At 42.1% G+C, this 23,560-nt stretch overlaps 2 protein-coding genes across 2 annotated transcripts in view; both read left to right on the top strand.

The window, feature by feature from the left end:
- The window catches only part of LOC122224314 (cationic amino acid transporter 3-like), a 435,603-nt gene that overhangs the window by 328,108 nt on the left and 83,935 nt on the right, over positions 1 to 23,560 (top strand). The gene's annotated exons all lie outside the window — the stretch shown is intronic.
- LOC122224320 (cationic amino acid transporter 3-like) lies at positions 2,035 to 4,342 on the top strand. The gene has a single exon (XM_042945986.1). It carries the CDS (start codon positions 2,225 to 2,227, stop codon positions 3,986 to 3,988), a length of 1,764 nt encoding a protein of 587 aa, XP_042801920.1. The 5' UTR covers positions 2,035 to 2,224; the 3' UTR covers positions 3,989 to 4,342.

The raw sequence follows: 23,560 nt of genomic DNA, 5'->3' as shown, positions 1-23,560 counted from the left end.
GACTTGGAATTCAGCCTCTGCCAGACTGCTTCATGAGAAGCAACATCTGAACTGGGAATGGAAAGAGAGTGGGGGTTAGCTACATGAAGGGGCCAAGAGGGCATGAGAGGAAGGGAACAGGGTGAGTGTATAATTTCTCAGCTTGAACAGGAACTGGGCAGGGGATGAGGCTGGAGCAATTAGCACAGGTAAGATGATGAAGGAAGGAAGGACTGTGCAGGAAGTACAGTGGGAACCACTGAAGGGATGAAGCCTGGGGATGGGTGAGGGACACATCAATCACATTCATAGTGTAGAAAGTTCCATGAGTTAAGAACTGACCCTCCTAATCTATCTTGTCAGCTGGTTGGTAAATCATAACATTGGAACTGGTGGGTGGCAAATAAACAGTCTGGATGGATTTGTACACAGAAGGTCTGACCCATTTCCCAAGGGTTCGTTTTGACCATCTATTAGAGAAGACTTTTTAATTTTGACTTCCTCTTTCTGTCTTTAAAAATCTCTGGCAAGATTTCCTAAAATTCTCTCAAAACCAATTAGGGAGGGAAATGGGGGCTGCATGATTTTGTTTTCTCTGTTCTCTACTACTCATTTCTGGGGCATGGCTATGAATTGTTCACCCAGAGTTTTCTCTCCTTGAGGAGGGGCCATTTGAATAGCAGCAGGGGAGGAGGGTGAAGGAGGAGCCACATGCAGTTTCATTCATTAAGAAAATGTATTTTGTAGGGGTGCCTGGGTGGTTCAGTAGGCTAACTGCTGGAGTTTGGCTCAGGTCATGACCTCAGAGCTCACGAGTTGCAGCCCCACATCAGGCTCTTTGCTGTCAGCACGGAGCCTGCTTGGGTTCCTCTGTTTCCCCTCTCTCTCCCCCTCCCTTGCTCGCGCTCTCTCTGTCTCAAAAATAAATTAAAAAAAAACATTAAAGAAAATAGAATGTATTTTGCATATTCACACTTTGGTTTGAGAGTCAAAAATAACTCCTTGCGGAAAATTGTTACTTATAAGTGAGTGTTTTAATACAAGCTCACAGAACAGGGAAGATTTTCCAGGCTACAGTAGCTGACATCACACAGATGGTGCAAGGTGTTTTTAGAGGACAGTGTGGCCAGGGAGGAGAGTATCTGCAGAAGTGAGCTCACCTTCTCTCCTGGAACCCAGAGAGGGAAGAGACAGAAGGAATTGTTTGCTTGTGAGTTACTGAGCTAGGTGACTTATTTTTTTTCTCCCTGCTCATCACACTCCCATGACTGTGGATGTAAAAATTGTAATGAATTTTGCCTTGTAGCTTTGGGTGAGGTTTATTAATGTCAGCATTCATAAAACCACCTTTCTGGGTCTTCTCCCTACTTAGTAATGGTTCCTTGTTGGCTCTGCACTCATTTTTGAGTGTTTTCTTATCAGATAGCTTTGTCCTCTAGTTCTTACAGGTAGTTATGAGGACCCTGACCTTCTCTCTCTCTTTCTCTCTTCTCACAGTGCCCCCTGTGGCCCTAAGTGGGTAAAGGGAAGGATTAGACTGCACATTCTTTGCCATCAGTCCAGCTAAGTGGATGACACAGAATGAAGAGAAAGGGGGCCAAAGTGACATCCGACCTTGGCTAGCTGATATTGAAGCTAAAGGTTTTAAGACCAAGAGACCAATATTTGTATTTTAAACTCAGATGATATTTAAACATTATTCTGTAATTGGAACACGGCCCTCTAGTCCATGAATTAATGTAACATAACTCACGCATAAGCATGGCACAAACACACTGCATGTGAAATATTACACAATAAATTCATGTGCTGCGTGTCTTCATTAGTACATGACACTACATGACTTTGGTGAACCCAAATGAGATTGTGTCATGTGGTGTGTAAAAAGCAAAATGTTGGAAGGTATTTGGCACTTTTTCTGAGGGGAAATCAGGGTTGTTTTTTCTATGACATTTTTCATATCAACTTCTGTGATATTTGTGCTGCAATAGGTGACATGGGACTTGGCTTTGGTTGGTTGGTTGAACACCACTGTTCAGTAAATATTTATTGTTTATTTAGGAATTATGGAGCAATAGGACATACCAGATGAAATATGAAGTAGCAGCTTTCAAGCCTGAGCATGGAAACATGCAGGCCCAACACAACTTGGCTTAACTCAGACTCAACAAACCTGATCCCAGACTCTGCTCCCTGAGCTTGCTACAGCTCTCTGATCCTGGAATCTTCTTCAATTCCAGCTAGCATGCTGCGCCAGGCACTTCGTAGATTCGGTCAAAAACTGGTACGAAGACCTACGCTGAAGGAACCGGTGGCTGAGAATGACCCACGGAGAAGCCTGAACACTCTGAATTTAGTGGCCCTGGGTGTGGGCAGCACAGTGGGTGTAGGTGTGTATGTCCTGGTTGGCGAGGTGGCTGCCAGTCAGGCAGGACCATCCATTGTGATCTGCTTTTTGGCGGCTGGACTATCTTCAATGTTGGCTGCGCTGTGTTATGCAGAGATTAGTGCCCGGGTTCCCCATTCTGGTTCTGCATATCTCTACAGCCATGTCACTATAGGTGAACTCTGGGCTTTCATCACTGGCTGGAACTTTATTCTCTCTTATGTTGCTGGTACAGCCATTGTGATCCAGGCTGGGACCTTAGCTTTTGACATTCTACTTGGGAACCAGAACTCTCACACCCTCCATGAGAGCATCACACAGCAAGTTCCCCGTGTTCTTGTAGAACATCCAAACTTCTTTGTTGTGAGCCTTGTATACTTCCTCATAGAAGTGCAGACTCTGAGATTTAGTCAGTCTTTCATGGTTACAAAAGTGATCACATCGGTGAAAATTTTGGTTCTTGGTTTTGTCATCATCTCTGGGTTCATTAAGGGGGACCTGCACAACTGGAAGCTCACAGAAAAGGACTTCTTAAAGGCTGGACTCAATGATACCTCCACCTTGGGCCATATGGGCTCTGGAGGATTTGTGCCTTTTGGCTTCAAGGGGATTCTCCGTGGAGCAGCTGTCTGTTTCTATGCATTTATTGGTTTTGACAATATTGTTACTAGAGTCGAAGAAGCCCGGAATCCCCAGCGTTCCATCCCCATGAGCATTGTGATTTCACTGTTCATATGCTTTTTCTTGTATTTTGGTGTCTCTGTGGCACTTACACTTATGGTGCCTTACTATCAGTTTCAACGTGGAAGCACCTTGCCTGAGGCATTTCTCCATATTGGCTGGGCCCCTGCCTACTATGTTGTAGCTTTTGGATTCCTCTGTAGTCTTTTGGCCAATGTCTTGGGCTTTATGGTCCCCATACGTCAGATGATATACAGGATGGCACAGGATGACTTCCTATTCCCGGCGCTTGCCAGGGTCCAAACTGGTACATGCACCCCTCTCATGGCAAATGTGATCTTTGGCATTATTGCACCAATCGTGGCCTTCTTCTTTGGACTCACTGATCTTTTGGACCTCAGTTCAATTGGGATCCTGCTTACTCATAGCCTGGTGGCTATTTGTGTTCTCATCTGCGGATACCAGCCTGAGAGGAGGAATTGGGGAAATGAAGCAGAGATGCAGGAGGAGAACGGACCTGCAGCAGAGAGGCTGACTCTACAGGGACTACTTTTTCCATGCAGCCCCACCCCCACTCCACTTTCTGGCCGGGTTGTCTGTGTTTGCTCCTCACTTCTTGCTCTGCTGTTCACTCTTCTTTGCCTGGTGCTGGCCCAGTGGCCAGTTCTGCTTTCTGGAGACCCAGTGTGGATTTCAGTGGTTGTGGTGCTCCTGGTGCTCATCATTGGGATCACTGGGGTCATCTGGAGACAGCCACAGAGCTCCAGTCCCCTTCCCTGTAAGGTCCCTGCTCTGCCTCTCCTCCCACTACTGAGCATCTTTGTGAATGCTTTCCTTATGATGCAGATGACAGGTGGCACCTGGGCCCGATTTGCTGTCTGGATGTTGATTGGGTTTGCTGTCTACCTCGCCTATGGGATCCAGTACAGCCTGTTCACTTAACCCCAACTAAGTTAGAGCCAAAACTATAGGACTTGAACTCAACAGTGCCAGTACATTCAGTTTGACATCATTACACCTGAATGCAGTCGGGTCTCCTGCATAATAATGGAGGGTACTCTTGATCTCATGAAAAGCTAGGCCTCCTGTGGATTGTTTGTGGGAGAACACTAATAGAGCTCTGTATTTATTACAAAAGAATGGATGTGTCTTTGCTCTTTCTCCTTTTTTTTAAATTATTCTACTTGCATTTGTGTTTGTAACTGCTAACAGGGTCAAAACATTATTAAAAGAAACTAGAAAAAGTGCTTCATTTCTTTAGTTAAATATTTAGTACTGGGAGAACATGGGTGGTTATGTTCCTGGCTGGCTCAGTTGGTAGAGCATGTGACACTTGATCTCAGGGTGGTGTGTTTGAGCCCCTGTTGGGTGTTGGCTGAAATTATTTAAAATAATATCGACTAGCAGAATTACTGGTTCATATGGTAGTTCTATATTTAATTTTTTGAGGAACTTCCATCGTGTTTTCCATAGCAGCTACATCAATTGATATTACCACCAATAGTGCATGAGGGTTACTTTTACCCCATATCTTCACCAACACTTGTTTTTCTTGTCTTTTTTAGCCATTCTTACAGGCATAAAATGATATCTCATTGTTCTGTTAATTTATGTTTCCCTGATGATTAGTGGTGTTGGGTATCTTTTCGTGTGTCTGCTGCCCATCTCTATGTCTTCTTTGAAAAAATGTGTATTCCTATCCTGTGTCCATTTTTTAATTGGATTATTTGTTTTTTTGGTGTTGAGTTCTTTAGTTTTAAGGTTTTTTTTTTCTGCATTTGGGGCATTAACCCCTTATTGGATATGTTATTTGCAAGTATTTTCTCCCAGTTAGTAGGTTGCCCTTTTGTTTTGTCGATGGTTTCCTTTTACATCCTTTTACAAGAAGCAAAAGCTTCTTGGTTAAATAAATTTGAAAAGATATATGCACCCCTATGTTTACTTTATTTTTAACTTTATTTGTTTTGAGAGAGAGAGGGAGCATGAGCAGGAGAGGGCAGACGAAGAGGGAGAGAGAGAGGATGCCAAGCAGGCTCCATACTGTCAGCATGCAGCCTGAGATAGGGCTTGATCACATGAACCATGAGATCATTACCTGAGCTGAAATCAAGAGTGAGATGCTTATTCGATGGAACCACCAAGGCACCCCTATTGCACATTATTTACAATAGCCAACAACAACAACAACAACAACAACAACAACAAATAGCCCAATGTTCTTAAATATAGGGAATAAACTGGTAATTGCCAATGAGGGAGTGGGTAGAGGGATGGGTGAAATTGGTAAAGGGAATAGAGAATATACTTATCTTGATGAACATTTGAAAAGTGTGGAAGTGTTGAATCATTATATTCTACACCTGAGAATGGTATAATGACATTTATGCTAATTATACATCAGTAAAAAATAAATAAATAAACATAAAAGACCAAAAAAACCCCAAAACAGATAAAATATGGCCCCTCTACTTACAGAGCTTATATTCTAATACAAGGGGTAAAGCATAGCTGTAATACAAAGTATAAAGTATTGTCATAAGTAATATACAAATAAAGTGTTTTGGGAATTCAGAGTGGAGGAAGATAATTTGTGGTTGGCACAGTAGTGAGATTTGATTGGTGAAATCAGAGAAGAATTTGTAGAGGAATGGCATTTGAGTTGACTCTCTCAGGGACAGATAGGATTTTGCCACACATGGGCAGGAGGGAAGGATAGGCAGTGAGAGCACCATGAGGAAAAGCACAGGAAAATGAAGCAGTGTTCAGAGCACACTGAGAAGGCTGTGTAGCTTGAGCCTTGGCTGTGTGTGGGGGGGGGAGGGGAGGGGGGAGAGGAGAAGTAACATGAGCAGGTGGATTTGAGCTGGAGCTTTCCTCTGAGCACAAAATGCTTTGGCTTTGAACATACCACCCATAATGAAAATCCCTGTGGTTGGTCCTCCTACTTGGAAATATCTGAATTCTTGGACTTCAAATTCCTGTACGGTTGTTTACTTTTGGTGCACAGAAGGTGAACAACTGAGAGCTAAGTTGTGATCTTGCTTCCACCACCAACTAGCAATGTGATCTTTTTTTTTTTTTTTTTTTTTTTGGTACGCATTTTTTATATTGTGTGTATTTTAGGAAGAATATGTATACTTCTTTTCCTAAAAAAATATTGTTCCTTTTACTCATGTAGATTATTTAAAATTTGCATTTTAAATTTCTTTTTTTTTAAATATGAAATTTATTGTCAAATTGGTTTCCATACAACACCCAATGCTCATCCCAACAGGTACCTTCCTCAATACCCATCACCCACCATCCCCTCCCTCCCACCCCCCATCAACCCTCAGTTTGTTCTCAGTTTTTAAGAGTCTCTTCTGTTTTGTCCCCTCCCTGTTTTTATATTATTTTTGTTTCCCTTCCCTTATGTTCACCTGTTTTGTCTCTTAAAGTCCTCATATGAGTGAAGTCATATGACTTTTGTCCCTCTCTGACTAACTTCACTTAGCATAATACCCTCCAGTTCCATCCACGTAGTTGCAAATGGCAAGATTTCATTCTTTTTGATTGCCGAGTAATACTCCACTGTATATATATACCACATCTGTATCCATTCATCCATAAATGGACATTTGGGCTTTTTCCATACTTTGGCTATTGTTGATAGTGCTGCTATAAACATGGGGGTGCATGTGTTCTTTTGAAAGAGCATACCTGTATCCCGTGGATAAATGCCTAGTAGTGCAATTGCTGGGTCGTAGGGTAGTTCTATTTTTAGCATGGAATCTTTTTCCTTTTGTGTGTGTGTGTGTGTGTGTGTGTGTGTGTGTGTGTGTGTGTCTTCAATTTCTTTCATAAGCTTTCTATAGTTTTCAGTGTATAGATTTTTCACCTCTTTGGTTAGATTTCTTCCTAGATATTTTATGGGTTTTGGTGAAACTGTAAATGGGATCAATTCCTTGATTTATCTTTCTGTTACTTCATTGTTGGTGTATAGGAATGCAACTGATTTCTGTGCATTGATTTTATATCCTGCAACTTTGCTGAATTCGTGAATCAATTCTAGCAGTTTTCTGGTGGCATCTTTTGGCTTTCCCATATAGATTATCATGTCATCTGTGAAGAGTAAAAGTTTGACCTCCTCCTGGCTGATTTGGATGCCTTTTATTTCTTTGTGTTGTCTGATTGCAGAGGCTAAGACTTCCAATACTATGTTGAATAACAGTGGTGAGAGTGGACATCCCTGTCTTGTTCCAGACCTTAGGGGGAAAGCTCTCAGTTTTTCCCCATTGAGGATGATATTAGCGTTGGGTCATTCACATATGGCTTTTATGAACTCGAGGTATGCCCCTTCTACCCCTACTTTCTTGAGGGTTTTTATTGAGAAAGGATGCTGTATTTTGTCAAATGCTTTCTCTGCATCTATTGAGAGGATCATATGGTTCTTGTCTTTTCTTTTATTGCTGTGATGAATCACGTTAATTGTTTTGCTGATATTTAACCAACCCTGCATCCCAGGTATAAATCCCACTTGGTCGTGGTGAATATCTTTTTAATGTATTGTTGAATCCAGTTGGCTAATATCTTGTTGAGGATTTTTGTATCCATGTTAATCAGGGAAATTGGTCTGTAGTTCTCCTTTTTAGTGGGGCTCAGTCTGCTTTTGGAAGCAAGGTCATGCTGGCTTCATAGAATGAGTTTGGAAGTTTCCTTCCATTTGTATTTTTTGGAACAGCTTCAAGAGAACAGGTGTTAACTCTTGCTTAAATGTTTGGTAGAATTCCCCTGGAAAGCCATCTGGCCCTGGACTCTTGTTTTTTGGCATATTTTTGATTGCCAATTTGATTTCCTTACTGGTTATGGGTCTGTTCAAATTTTCTATTTCTTTCTGTTTCAGTTTTGGTAGTGTATATGTTTCTAGGAATTTGTCTATTTTTCCCAGATTGCATATTTATATGCCTATAATTACTCATAATATTCTCTTATTGTTGTTTGTATTTCTGCTGTGTTGGTTGTGATCTCTCCTGTTTCATTCTTGATTTTATTTTGGTCCTTTCCTTTTTCTCTTTTGATCAAACTGGCTAGTGGTTTTTCAACTTTGTTAATTCTTTCAAAGAACCAGGTTCTTTTTTTCATTGACCTGTTCTACTGTTTTTTGGTTTTTTTTTTTCGGTTTCAATAGCATTGGTTTCTTCTCTAGTCTTTATGATTTCCTGTCTTCTGCTTGTTTGGATATTATTTGCTGTTATTTTTCCAGCTCTTTAAGGCATAAGGTTAATTTGTGTATCTGAGGCCTTTCTTCCTTCTTTAGGGAGGCCTGGATTGCTATAACTTTCCTCTTATGACCGCCTTTGCTGTGTCCTAGAGGTTTTGGGTTGCGGTGTTATCATTTTCATTGACTTCCATATATTTTTTAATTTCCTCTTTAACTTCTTGGTTAGCCCATTCATTTTTAGTAAGATGTTCTTCAGTATCCAAGTATTTGTTACCTTTCTAAATTTTTTCTTGTGGTTGATTTCAAGTTTCATAGCATTGTGGTCTGAAAATATGCATGGTATGATATTGATCTTGTACAATTGGTATTGTACTTATAGGGCTGATTTGTGTCCCAGTATATGGTCTATTCTGGAGAACATTCCATGTGCACTGTAGAAGAATGTATATTCTGCTGCTTTAGGATGAAATGTTCTGAATATATCTGTTAAATCCATCTGGTCCAGTGTGTCATTCAAAGCCATTGTTTCCTTGTTGACTTTTTAATTAGATGATCTGTCCATTGCTGTGAGTGGGGTATTGAAGTCTCCTACTATTATGGTATTACTGTCATTGAGTTTCTTTATGTTTGTGATTAATTGATTTATATATTTGGGTGTTACCACATTTGGCACATAAATGTTTACAATTGTTAAGTCTTCTTGGTGGATAGACCCCTTGATTATGATATAATGCCCTTCTTCATCTCTTGATACAGTCTTTATTTTAAAGTCTAGATTGTCTGATATAAGTATGGCTACTCAGACTTTCTTTTGTTGACCATTAGCATGATAGATGGTTCTCCATCCCCTTATTTTCAATCTGAAGGTGTCTTTAAGACTAAAGTGGGTCTCTTGTAAACAGCATGTATATGGATCTTGCTTTCTTAGCCATTCTGTTACCCTACGTCTTTTTATTGCAGCATTGAGTCCATTGATGTTTAGAGTGAGTACTGAAAGATATGAATTTATTGCCATTATGATGCTTGTAGAGTTGGAGTTTCTGGTGGTGGTCTCTGGTCCTTTCTAATGTTTGATGCTTTTGGTATTTATTTATTTATTCATATTTTCTCCCCTCAGAGAGTCCCCCTTAAAATTTTTTGAAGGGCTGGTTTAGTGGTCACAAACTCCTTTAATTTTTGTTTGTCTGGGAAACTTTTTATCTTTCTTCTATTTGGATTGACAGCTTTGCTGGATAAAGAATTCTTGGCTGCATACCTTTCTGATTCAGCACATTAAATATATCCTGCCACTCCTTTCTGGTCTGCCACGTTTCTGTGGATAGGTCTGCTTCAAACCTGATCTATCTTCCCTTGTAGGTTAGGGACATTTTTCCCTTGCTGCTTTCATGATTCCCTCCTTGCCTGAATATTTTGTGAATTTGACTATGACATGACTTGTTGATGGTCAGTTTTTGTTGAGTCTAATGGGGGTCCTCTGTACTTCCTGGATTTTGATGTCTGTGTCTTTCCCCAGGTTAGGAAAGTTTTCCACTATGATTTGCTCACATAACCCTTCTACCCTTATTTCTGTCTCTTCCTCTTCTGGGACCCCTATGATTCTGATGTTGTTCCTTTTTAATGAGTCACTGATTTCTCTAATTCTTAAATGATGCTCTTTTGCCTTAATCTCCCTCTTTTTTTCTGCTTCATTATTCTCTATAAGTTTGTCCTCTATATCACGGATTCTCTGTGCTTCCTTTTCCATCCTTGCCGCTGTGGCATCAATCTGTGATTGCAGCTCAGTTATAGCATTTTTTTATTTCATTATGACTAGTTTTTACTTCTTTTATCTCTGCAGAAAGGGATTCTAATCTGTTTTTGGGTCCAGTTAATATTCTTATTATCATGATTCTAAATTCTAGTTCAGACATCTTGTTTGTATCTCTGTTGGTTAAATCCCTGGCTGTCATTTCTTCGTGTTCTTTCTTTTGGGGTGAATTCCTTATTTTTGTGATTTTTAAGGGAGAAAAGAAATTAATGAGGTAGAAAAATTAAAAATAAAAAAGTAAAAAAAAAATTAAAATTAAAGTTAAAATTAAAAACTTAAACACAAACACACACAAATTGAATAAATGATGCTACATTCTTGGAGTCAAAGGCTCTTCCTCTAGGTGTTGGAAGTGGTTGACAGGTTAGAGGGAAAACAAGGGGAAAAGAATGAAATCATTTGAGAATTTGTAAAAATGAATATACTGAAGTAGACTGAAATGAGATGATGGGAGTAAAGTAGAATTTGAAAAAAATTACACAAAAGTAAATAAAGTAGTAGAAAAAAAATAAAGAAAAATATTTTTAATAAAAATTAAAAATAAAAATGATTTTTTTCTCTTTCTGCACTCAAGAAAAAGAAAAGAAACAAAAAAGATAAAAAAGGAAAAAAAATGAAATTGTTTGAAAATTTGAAAAATTGAATACACTGAAGTAGACTAAAATAAAATGATGGAAATAAAATAGAATTTGAAAAAAAATACAGAAAAGTAAAAATATAGTGAAAAATTGAAAGAAAAATAGTTTTAATAAAAATTAAAAATAAAAATGAATTTTTTCTCTTTCTGTATTCAAGAAAAAGAAAAGTGAAAAGGAGAAAAAAAAAAGAAAGAAAATGGAATAGATGGACCTGCTACCAGATTGAAATAGGACTGAAATTACTTCCTTTTACCATAGAAGTCAGACTATGAAGCACTTTATAGTTCATAAACTAAGCAGGCAGCGAGACTTGTGTTCTTGAAGAGGGAGGTTGGCCCAGTTGGGCGGGGCTCAGTGTAAAGGCTCTGTTCTCCACTAGATGGCGCTGCTAGACTAGTGGGGTGGAGTGTTCTGGTGCAAGTAAGTGCCTATGTCCATGTGCGGGAGTGGTGAGAATGTCATCAGCCAGCTACCCAGTCTCTAGTATCAGAAATCTGTTCTCCCCAACCAGCAATTGAGCACCCATCCTCTGTCTTCAGCTTTCGTCCACTCCCCGCTTTTTTACTGTCTGTGACCAATCCCCAGGCAGTACCTGTCTTCCGAGTTTTGTCTCAGAGGCGGCTGTTTTCCCTGACCCCTTACTTCTGAAGGACTGTGGCTTTGACCCATTTTGCCCCTCTGCAGGAGGGTCTCACTGAGCAATGGCTGAATTTTGGCCGCACCCAGGAACACTTGCTGGGCCCTGCTTCTGCCAGTGCCCTGAGACTGTGGCCAGGTGCCAGCCCACCCAGAAAAAGTTTGTGAGATAGTGTAGAAGCAGCGTTTCAGGGATTATGGGAAATCACAACACACATCTGGCACCAGGCTTCACTCTTAATGACCTTGTTCCAACACCAGCGAATGTGGCCATTCTCTGGGGTCTGATGGGACCAGGTGGTTTCAACAGTCTCTACCAAATGTCCTTCCAGCAGTGGAACCGCTTTCCCCGTGTGGCCCGAGGACCTCCCAGACCCCATTCTGTTCCTGGGGATTCACCCTTCCCACCAGAGCACTGCCAGGTATCGAGCTGTGGAGTTGCAGACTTTGCATTCCCCTTGTTTACAGTCTTAATGCAATTTAAACCCTCTCCTTTCTCCTTTCTCCTTTCTCCTTTCTCCCTTTTTAATTTAGCCCCTGCGGCTGTTTCCAATTTTCTACTTTCCCTCCAGCTGCTTTTGGGGAGGGGTGCTTATCCCATATTCTCCCCCCACCATCCTTCCTCTGCCCGCAAAAGCCTGTGGCTTCTCGCTCCCCAAGTTCACCTCTCCATGTACCTGCTGAATTCTGTGGTTCAGGTTGTGCAGATTGTTGTGTTAATCCTCCAATAAGTTTTCTAGGTGTGTAGGATGGTTTAGTGTTGGTCTGGCTGTATTTCATGGATGCAAGACACAAAAAAAACTTCCATGCTGTTCTGCCATCTTTGCTCCTCTAGAGGTATCATTCTTAGTCTTAGGACATAGGCCTGGCCTCTAAGTCAGTCCCCATCCTGTCTCACACTGTACCCTCTCAAAGTCATAAGCTCTTCCTAAAGCTAAGTTCTCTCTTATTTCTATTCCCTTTTTACAGCCCCATTGACTAAGTCTCAATATCCCAGTGTCTGCCCCCTCAGTCCCTCCTTTACTACCTCCTAACATCCTTAAGCATTCCAAATTCTTCAGCCTCCAGCCTCCCATCCTATCCCCCACATGTTTTGGTTCTTGAATTAAAAATCCTACTGAAGGGTGGGACCTGCTCATTCTGAACAAGTCTTCTTGTGCACTCCACCTGTATCCAGGAATGACTTAAAACACCTAAAAACAGCGACTAATCTCTGAAAGTAATGACTGAGTCTTCAGAGCTGGAAAGTGACTGGGGGAACCAAAAGCCCTATCCTCAGGCCCTGCAGGTCTCAGTTCTTTCCCATCTCTGAATTGTCTATCTCATGAATTAAAACAAAAACAAAAACATAAAGCACCTCTCATTCAAGAGACAAAGGGAAAAGGAAGGTATAGGGACAGACAGGTTCTGTCTCTCAGCTTTGTTACTCCAGGATGTCAAGAATCCTGGAGGATGCTTCAAGAGTGGAGTGAAACATTCATCAGGACATGGTGGTGTGGGGAGATGGAATTTGGGAACTTAGAGCTGAGAAATTCCCACCCCTTGGTAGGGGATAGACTGGAAGGTGGGAAGTAAGGGTTCCTGAGAAGGGAAATTGCATATAGGATATCAAGAGAAGGGAGAGAGAGTTCAAAAAGAACCTAACATTCTTTTCTTCAGGTATTGCCAAGAGTAGGACTAGAAACCTGCTGGTGTGACTATATGTGAACCCAGCTCTAGTATTTCTCTCCCCATTTTCTCTCTGCCCCATTTAGCCTCAATTTTAAGTGCCTGGATGGGTAATTGGAGGCATACTATAAGATGGGATTTAGAGAAAGAGGTGTTCCAAGTTTTGTGGGGAGAGTTAATTGAGAAATATGGGGTTGGGTGAGGAAGAACAACAATCAGAACTCCTCAGACCAGGGTTGTGACGTGGCCCATGTCATCACTCCTCTGCAGCCCACTAATCTTCATCCTCTGTCAACCACAGTGGACAGCGTCCAATCAGCCATAGCCCCTGGTCATTTGCACACCCCCAAACATCACAACCACATGCCAGGCTGAAGTCAAGGGGTTGGGTAGGAGCTTTAAAAAATAACAGAAACTCAGTAGAAAAGGAAAGGTGGGCCACCTTTACATTTAAAAGAAGCAACTTTTTCCTCCAAAATAAGGATTAGATTGGGAACAAGGTTTCTTTGGGATTTCATCTCTGAAAAACCCCTAGTTAAAATTTGTCCATGTTTTCTCCAAATACAAATCTTTTGGCTTTCTAAGTGGGGATGAATTGTTCCTAAAGATTTAAGCCTAGGGAAGCTCAAATACTTCCCACAAATAAAATTCATAACAGTTGTGAACATTCATCAGACATGAAACAATGGTCTTGGTCGGGGGAGGAGTTAGGGTACTAATGCCTTCTGCATAATGCCTTAAAAGGGGCAGGATGTGTTTCTGGTGCACTCTCCTGTTTGCTTTACACAACAGGCTGTGGGATAGGTGGTATTGCTGCCCACACTTTACAGATGAAAAAACTAAAGCCCAGAATGGTTATGGAACTGGTCTAAAGTATCAAAGGTTTGAGATGGTAGATCTCCATCAGGGCTGCCTGCTCCATCATGGCTACCTACTATTTAGGGGATGGGGAAGTACTAGCTGTGGTAACAGTTTTTTCTTTGCTTCAATATCAGGGGCAGTCCCTGTAAAACCGTGTGATGTACACTGCTATATATATTTATATATTATAATATTATAATATATTATGATATTTATGTATGTATGTATGTATGTATGTATGTATGCCAACTTGGTTTCCATGTCAGGGGCCCACCGCTACTCACGCAGTTGGAGGGGGCTTCCCTAGACTGGCCTCTAGGTCTAGTAGGGGAAACCATTGCCTGAGGTAGTGGTGGTGATGGGGAGGTAAACAAAGAATAAAGCTGAAAAGAGAGCCTATAATAATTCAGGACCAGTCACAACTCATAAACAAGCCACTTGGAGGAGGTGGTTTGCCCAAGCCTTTGAACTGGCTTAAATGAATAACATCACATGTACCTCCTCCTGTCTTTGTTTAGGAGAGGTGAAGTTAAATTAAAGACTTGGACATCCTTCTCCCCACCTACTCCAAGCCCCCTTCCTAGATCCTCCGGTTAGTCTGAGGCATTCAAAATGATCTCTCTTCCTATCTCTGTATTAAAGGATTAGAGTGGAAGGATTGATTTGCTCTTCCTGGATGCCTGCTTTAATTCTCTGTTGCACTAAGTTATGCATCTGCCTCTTCCAATTTGTTTGGTAGTATTTTCCTTTTATGACTAAATAGGGTGTCTGGTGCCTGCCCTTGGGTGCCTGTCATCTGAAGATCTCCAAGCATTTAACAAAAAGTCACCGGGCTCCACAAACATTAAGGTGACATGTCTATGCCATTAGTCAGGATTTATGAGTTAGGGAACAAGCTGTTGGATAAGGATCCTGCTCAAGGTTCTGGGGTGGATTAAGAGTGAGGCCTGTTCAGGGACCCAAGTCTCAAGTGTTCTTGGTTTTGTCTTACACTCAGAATAAAGCCCTGGAAGAAAAGTTGATCTCAGTTGGAGTTAAAAATTTCCATGTATTAGGTGCTTATGATGTGATTATACTAAGAATTTTTCCATTTAATACAATAGGCTTATATAGTAGGCCCTATTATTATCTTCATTTTACATATGATACTAACTCCAATTGTTCCAAGGAACAGGACTATTAATCAAGGGACAAATGTTCACTGAGCATTTGTGTCTAAGACATTGGTGATGTGAAACTGACTCATTCAACCAATATGTTTGTGAGGTATTGTGCTAGATATTCAATACATTTTGTTGAAAGAATGAACATAAAATACAGATGTTTGAAGGATGGATTGGGTTTGGATGATTTGGCAAGACAAAGTGTAGGAAGGCTAAAGCTTATTCCAGGCTGAAGTAAAGATTCAGAGATGGGAATTTATGATATTTACAGAAACCTAGGAGGTCACATAATAACAGCATATCTATTTCAGCTTTTTGCCTCAAACATATATTGGCAGTGACTGTCTGAAGTGTCTTAAGGATTCTAAGGACAGAGTTCTGGGATTAATTAGCAATGTCCATAACTGTCAGAAGCATATACATAGGTCAGAAATGAACCCTTGTTGCTGTAAGCCACTGAGACTTTGTGGTTAGTTGTTAATGCAGCAAAGCTGACCGATAGCCATACCTGCATAATGGTATCAAGATTGAAAAGTTATTGGTATCATGTTTGGAAGGTCAAATTTGAAAGGTTTAAGCCAGAGTGTGGAGAATCTTGAATGCCAGGTGAGGCAGAGCCTGCTATGTATTTATCAGAATCTCTTCCTTTCTTGTTCTTGGACACACAACTGGACCACACTTTCCAGTTTCCCTGTAAGTAACGTGTTCCACTTCCAGGCTTGGCCCATGAAGTCTCCCAAGGGAGATCCCTCATGTTCTTTCCTTTTTGGTCTGATGCATATGAACTTAAGCACACTGATCTTGAAGACCAAATGTTAAAGATGGTAGGGTCACAGGTCGGAAGGATCCTAGTTCCCTGAATTGCCACCTGACAGAGAACAGCTTGCTAACCAGGAACACGCGTTTTGGACTTCACTTGACCCATACATCATCCACTTCTGTTTGTTACCACTCTAAAATTTTGGGCTCTATGTCTTACAGTAATTAATGTTTTCCTAACCAATATGTCAGGTTATCCATCTTTTTCAGACTTCCCACCCCCTCACCACCCAACATTTGTCCAGGGGATACACATATTTGAACATACAATTCACATGCAAAAGTAAGGGATAACCGGCACCCCCCAAGGACATACCCCTCATCAAGACCACCCTCACTGCCCATACACAGATGTAGTCTACACCAGGACCAGGCCAATGCTCTCAGGAAGGAAGGCACATGTCTTCCACAGCTGGGGTCCATGTATGTAGTACTTGTGTGTCCCATACAATAGACACAGCATGTCTCTACCATGGGACTAAAGGTTCCATGCAGCAGCAATTCTTGTGCTTCTCCTGTGCCCTGAATATGACAGCCATCACCCCCACACAAGACAGATTCAGATGTCCTGACCTACAGTATTCTCTCCGAGTTCACCTGGGGACTGCCTGGGCATAGCTAAAGGCCTCTCCCTATCCCTGCCCACAGTCTCATCTGGGGAAACAGCCACAGTAGGAAACATACACAAGCCTACAGGCTTTGTACATACATGGAGGGAGAGGAAAAAACATCCCTTGGGATCTGGTAGGGAGTCTTCCTTCACACCACAGCAACCACTGCTGCTTCCTCCTAATACTGTGGGGCCCAAGTGCACACTGAGGTGCTCCTCCTCCATGGACTACAGCCTCATGCCCCAGCAGTCCTCCTCAAGGCACAGACAGCCCCTTCCACTATCAAAGGGTTATGTTGGCATTGGTTTCCAACCCAGAGTTGTCCTTTACACATGACTCTCCACCACTTTAGCCTTGGGAACAGAACTGGGGGAGGGAGGGACCTAGTAAAATTTCCTTTTAATACCTGTGCCAGTGTGGCAGCTGATGCTATGATAGATGGCCAAGGGGCCAGGCTGATGGCCGTTACCATGAGGCTTGTGCCCATGGCCACATTGGGGTGGGAATTAGTGGGCTAGGTACCCAGACACTCCATCCTCCAAAATGCAACACAGTCTGTGAGTGGAATGAGATAGAAAGAGGGACCCATATTGATGAAAACCAGGACATCTCCTGAGACCAGACTAAGCCAATCCCCATCCCCATCCTGGGGGAACCAGGAACCAGGATGGGGCAATGCCAGATGGAAACTCAGAGCTGGTCAGGGTGGTGGGTTGCTGGAAGAAGGGCTGGTGGAGGATCCCACTGGGAAGAGGGGAAGACAGACAGCACTTCAGAAGCAGTCAGAGCCTGGAAGGAATGTAGGGAGTACAGGCTGTGACAGGGAAAGCAAGGGTGTTTGTGGGTCCTTGGAGGGTCCCAGGAAGGTGAGGATAAGACCTCAGAGCCCCTTCCCACTCAGGCTGAGGCCTGACTCTGGATGGAGCTGAGGAGGCCACCTGAGCAGCAGTGGAAGGGGTGCAATTCCTGCTCCCTTTAGCCCAAGGCACCTGCAGTGTGTGCCCATTAGGGTGGGGTGGGCTGGGCTGCTTCTCAGCTCTGAGCACAGAATATAGTGGGGTTTCTTTGGAGCAATCTTTTAGTATTTGTATGGCGGCACAATCTCACCCACATTTGTTTATCACAGCAAGTCCTTTCCTATAACTGTCTCCTGTTCTGTCTGTCCATAACGAATGTTTTGGAGTAGGAGTAATTCAGAGAAGTTAAGGACTTTCTGCTGGGAGGACTCCCTTGGGGATGATTAACTTTTATGTTCATCTGATGGGCGGGCCCAGTGCTGCATTGAGAACATTGGGGCATGGGTCATCTGCATGAAAGGTTTTAGGGAAAATGCAACCTGTAAAGGGGCAAGAGGCATGATGCCCCAGGAGGGGATAGGGTAAGGGCAAGGGGGAGGGATGGAACCTGCCAAATCTGAGATCAAATTTCCTCAGGTGTGGGCACCTGGTCATCTGACCCTGAAGGAGATGGGGTTTCTGTTTCAGAGAGAGCAGGACTGTAAGGGTGTTGGGGAGATGCTTACCACAGGGGCTGGGAATAGAATGGCATGGCTTTCCACAGGTGGACACATGGCAGATGGAAGCTTTACCTGTCTTTATCTTCACACAATTATTAGGTAAATTTTATTAATCCCACTTTATAGGTTATGGAACTGAGGCTCAGAGAGACTGTCAAGGGCCAAGATAACAGTTTATTAATAGGAAATTCAGGATTTGAACTCAGGTCCTTGACTCCTGTGCTCTCGCTCTTTCTGCCGCACCAATGGGCAGAAGGTCTTACCCAGTTATGTGACTGCTTTGGCTTAGGTGGGAGGTGAGGTGGGTGTTTGCAGACAGGTGTTTGTTGCATGAACAGATGAATTATCTGTGCAGGTTCCCATTACATGGTTGGGCCCGAGTCCTAGAGACTCTAGAGGCAGGAAGGGAATATAGTAGAAGAGTTCCAGTGTGGGCCATGAACTGGAAATTGATTTCCTGTGGGTTTCTATGCTTTGCCTGGACACTGTAGATCTCTAGAATCTAGAGAACTAGACACTGGATCCTTAGAAGAAGGAATAGAGTGGGACGTATGTGTGCACAGTGTGTTTGATGAGTATATGAGAGTATATAAGTTTGCATGTGTTTAGCTGTAAATGTATGAGCTTGTGAGTATGTGTCTTTGTGTTGCATACATGTGAGAATGTTTGTGATGTATGGGTGTGTATACATGTGTATTCTGAAGGTATGTATCTGTGTATATGTATAAGGTGTGAGCATATGTGTGTCTATCTGCATGTGTGCAGGTGTGCATGAGTGTGAGTGTCTGTGTGTGTATGCATGTATGTGTGTGTGCTGTCCCAGAGGAACTTGAAGATTCATAGCTGAAGATGTCTTTGATGTGGTTTGTGCAAGTTTCCAGCAGGTTTCAGGCTATGGTGTGGGGTAAAGGAGGTGGGAGGCCAGAAGAGAAAGGCTGGCTGTGCTTGGAGTGTGAGAGGTTGGGTAGCCTGAGCAGTCGGTGCCTCTGTCCTGCCAGGCACAGGGGGATGGCATCAGGGTGTCAGGTCTGAGGTTGGGTAGAGACTGTGTCCTGAAGCCTTCACACAGGACTTGCATTGGAAGTGCTCAGAGGCCCTGCTCTGACCAGGGAGGGCCTTAAAGAGGTGGGGCCAGGATGTGAGGTTGGCCAGATTGTGGAGGGTTCAGGCCTACTGTCTCCATACCCCCGCCCTCAGGATTTGGGAATGATGTAACCAGGCTGCTATTCCTAACTCTAGGCTCCACCCATTCTGCCTGAGGGCCTTCGAGTCCCCAGAAGTCTCTGTGTGCCACCTCCTGAGGCTGGGATGACCAGAATCACAGTGAAGACTTCTGTCTCTGTCAATACTACCCAGACAGGTCCAAACCATGTCCTTGTATCTTAGAGGCCTTTGATAAAACCATATATGTATTCTTACTGAATTTCACACAAACTGAGGCTTTCATACCCCTTATGATGGGAAGTTCTTACTGAGTCTAACTCAAATCCTCTTGTTGTACTTCATGCCCTGTAAGCCCAGACTGCGTTTGTGAAAATGGATCCCAGTGCCCCTCCCCCAAGCATGGAAGTAGTCATTCTGGATAGACAGACAAGTGGGTCAGAGTGTAGGGATATTGAGAAGATGTGGGGTGAAACCGGTGGATGACAGATGGGTCAGATCTTTCCTGGGAAGGAGGGCCATGATCAATAGAGCAGATTCAGAGAAAGGAATTTAGAGACCACCGCTTTTCCCTGTTTCCCCTGTCACCCCAGGCTGTGGTAGGAGGAACCAAGATTAAAATGGGAAAAGTGCTGGAGCACCTGCGTGGCTCAGTTGGTTAAGCACCCGACTCTTGGTTTCGGCTCAGCTGTTGATCTCATGGCTCATGGGTTTGAGCCCCACATTGGTCTCTGTGCTGTCAGTTTAGAGTCTGCTTGGGATTCTTTCTCTCTCTCCGTCTCTGTCTGGTCCTCCCCAAATTGTACTCTCCCTCTCAAAATAAATAAGTAAACTTAAAAAAATGGGAAAATTACTTCCTTGTCCGCAGCTTTGAGGAACCTCTGGAAACACAGGACAAAGATCAAATGATGGATGAAGAGAAGTTCCTCTTGCAGCTCAGGAAGTAGGAGAGGGGCAGGGACTGTGGGACTCTGAGGGGCAGAGGAGTGTATGTGCTGAGGGTGAGGGTGTGCACAGCATGGTGTTTGTGGTATACATGTCTGTGCTCCATGGTTAACAGTCCTGTGTGCACCAGCCATGTATGTAAACATATCACATGGGGAAGGGTGCCGCTTTGACCTAGGTTTTTTATTTTTTGTTTGTTTGTTTGTTTGTTTATTTATTTATTTATTTATTTATTTATTTTGAGAGAGACAGAGAGACAGAGAGAGAGAGAATGAGAGAGACCACAAACAGCGGAGGAGCAGAGAGAGACAGGGAGAGAGAGGATCCCAAGCAGGCTCCATGCTGTCAGCACAGAGCCACATGTGAGGCTTGAACCCATGAACTACATAACATCACGAACCGCTATATCATGACCTAAGCCGAAATCAAGAGTCAGACATCGACTGAGCCACCCAGGTGCCCCTTGATGTGAGGGTTTTCTTGTTGTTGTTGCATTTTTTTAATTTTATTTTTTATTTTTTAAAATTTACATCCAAATTAGTTAGCATATAGTGCAACAGTGATTTCAGGAGTAGATTCCTTAGTGCCCCTTACTCATTTAGCCCATCCCCCCTACCACAACCCCTCCAGTAACCCTGTTTGTTCTCCATATTTGTGAGTCTCTTCTGTTTTGTCCCCCTTCTTGTTTTTATATTGTTTCCCTCTCTTTATATTAATTTGTTTTGTCTCTTAAAGTCCTCATATGAGTGAAGGCATATGGTTTTTGTCTTTCTCTGACTAAGTTCACTTAGCATAATACCCTCCAGTTCCATCCATGCAGTTGCAAATGGCAAGATTTTATTCTTTTTGATTGCTGAGTAATACTCCATTGTATACAAATACCACCTATTCTTTATCCATTCATCCATCGATGGACATTTGGGTTTTTTCCATACTTTGGCTATTGTTGATGGTGCTGCTATAAACATGGGAGTGCATGTGTCCCTTCAAAACAGCACACCTGTATCCGTGGATAAATGCCCAGTAGTGCAATTGCTGGGTCATAGAGTAGTTCTATTTTTTGTTTTTTAAGGAACCTCCATACTGTTTTCCAGAGTGGATGCACCAGCTTGGATTCCCACCAACAATGCAAAAGAGATCCTCTTTCTCCACATCCTCGCCAACATCTGTTGTTACCGGAGTGGTTAATGTTAGCCATTCTGACAGGTGTGAGGTGGTATCTCATTGTGGTTTTGATTTGTATTTCCCTGATGATGAGTAATGTTGAGCATTTTATCATGTGTCGGTTGGCCATCTGGATGTCTTCCTTGGAGAAGGGTCTATTCATATCTTTGCCCATTTCTTCACTGGATTATTTGTTTTTTGGGTGTTGAATTTGATAAGTTCTTTATAGATTTTGGAAACTAACCCTTTATCTGATATGTCATTTGCAAATATCTTCTCCCATTCTGTCGGTTGCCTTTTTGTTTTGCCAATTGTTTCCCTCGCTGTGCAGAAGCTTTTTATTTTGATGAGGTCCCAGCAGATTTTTGCTTTTGTATCCCTTGCCTCTGGAGACGTGTTGAGTAAAAAGTTGCTGTGGCCAAGGTCAAAGAGGTTTTTGTCTGCTTTCTCCTCAAGGATTCTGATGGCTTCCTGTCTTACATTGAGGTCTCTCACCCATTTTGAGTTTATTTTTGTGTGTATGGTGTAAGCAAGTGGTCCAGGTTCATTCTTCTGCATGTCGCTGTCCAGTTTTCCCAGCACCACTTGCTGAAGAGACTGTCTTTATTCCATTGGATATTCTTTCCTGCTTTGTCAAAGATTAGTTGGCCATGCTTTTGTGAGTCTGTTTCTGGATCCTCTATTCTGTTCCCTTGATCTGAGTGTCTGTTCTTGTGCCAGTACCAAAGTGTCTTGATGATTACTGCTTTGTAGAATAGCTTGAAGTCTGGGATTGTGATGCCTCCTGCTTTGGTTTTCTTTTTCAAGATCGCTTTGGCTACTCTGGGTCTTTTCTGGTTCATTACAAATTTTAGGATTATTTGTTCTAGCTCTGTGAAGAATGCTGGTGTTACTTTGATAAGGATTACATTGAATATGTAGATTGCTTTGGGTAGTATTGACATTTTAACAATATTTGTTCTTCCTATCCAGGAGCATGGAATCTTTTTCCACTTTTTTTGTGTGTCTTCTTCCATTTCTTTCATAAGCTTTCTATAGTTTTCAGTGTATAGATTTTTCACCTCTTTGGTTAGATTTCTTCCTAGGTATTTTACGGTTTTTTGTGCAACTGTAAATGGGATTGATTCCTTGATTTCTCTTTCTGTCACTTCATAGTTGGTATATAGGAATGCAACCGATTTCTGTGCATTGATTTTATATCCTGCAACTTTGCTGAATTCATGAATCAATTCTAGCAGTTTTCTGGTGTAATATTTTGGGTTTTCCATATAGAGTAACATGTCATCTGCGAAGATTGAAAGTGTGACCTCCTCCTGGACGATTTGGATGCCTTTTATTTCTTTGTGTTGTCTGATTGCAGAGGCTAAGACTTCCAATACTATGTTGAATAACAGTGGTGAGAGTGGACATCCCTGTCTTGTTCCAGACCTTAGGGGGAAAGCTCTCAGTTTTTCCCCTTTGAGCATGATATTAGCGTTGGGTTGTTCACATATGGCTTTTATGAACTCGAGGTATGCCCCTTCTACCCCTACTTTCTTGAGGGTTTTTATTGAGAAAGGATGCTGTATTTTGTCAAATGCTTTCTCTGCATCTATTGAGAGGATCATATGGTTCTTGTCCTTTCTTTTATTGCTGTGATGAATCACGTTAATTGTTTTGCTGATATTCAACCAACCCTGCATCCCAGGTATAAATCCCACTTGGTCATGGTGAATAATTTTTTTAATGTATTGTTGGATCCGGTTGGCTAATATCTTGTTGAGGATTTTTGCATCCATGTTAATCAGGGAAATTGGTCTGTAGTTCTTTTTAGTGTGGTCTCTGTGTGGTTTTGGAATCAAGGTCATGCTGGCTTCATAGAATGAGTTTGGAATTTTTCCTTCCATTTCTAATTTTTGGAACCGTTTTAAGATTATAGGTGTTAACTCTTGCTTAAATGTTTGGTAGAATTCCCCTGGAAAGCCATCTGGCCCTGGACTCCAGTTTTTTGGGAGATTTTTGATTACTAATTCAATTTCTTTACTGGTTATGGGTCTATTCAAATTTTCAATTTATTTCTGTTTCAGTGGTAGTGTATATGTTTCTAGGAATTTGTCCATTTATTCCAGATTACCCATTTTACTGGCATATAATTGCTCATAATATTCTCTTATTCTTACTTTTATTTCTGCTGTGTTGGTTGTTATCTCTCTTCTTTCATTCTTGATTTTAATTATTTGGGTCCTTTCCTTTCTCTTTTTGATCAAACTGGCCTAGTTGTTTGTCAATTTTGTTAATTCTCTCAAAGAACCAGCTTCTGGTTTCATTGATCTGTTCTACTGGTTT

This window comes from Panthera leo, chromosome B4 (genome assembly GCF_018350215.1).
Source record: "Panthera leo isolate Ple1 chromosome B4, P.leo_Ple1_pat1.1, whole genome shotgun sequence".
In the NCBI taxonomy this organism is placed as follows: domain Eukaryota; kingdom Metazoa; phylum Chordata; class Mammalia; order Carnivora; family Felidae; genus Panthera; species Panthera leo.
Note: the sequence above shows the minus strand (reverse complement) of the source record. Positions and strands in the feature narration are given on the sequence as shown.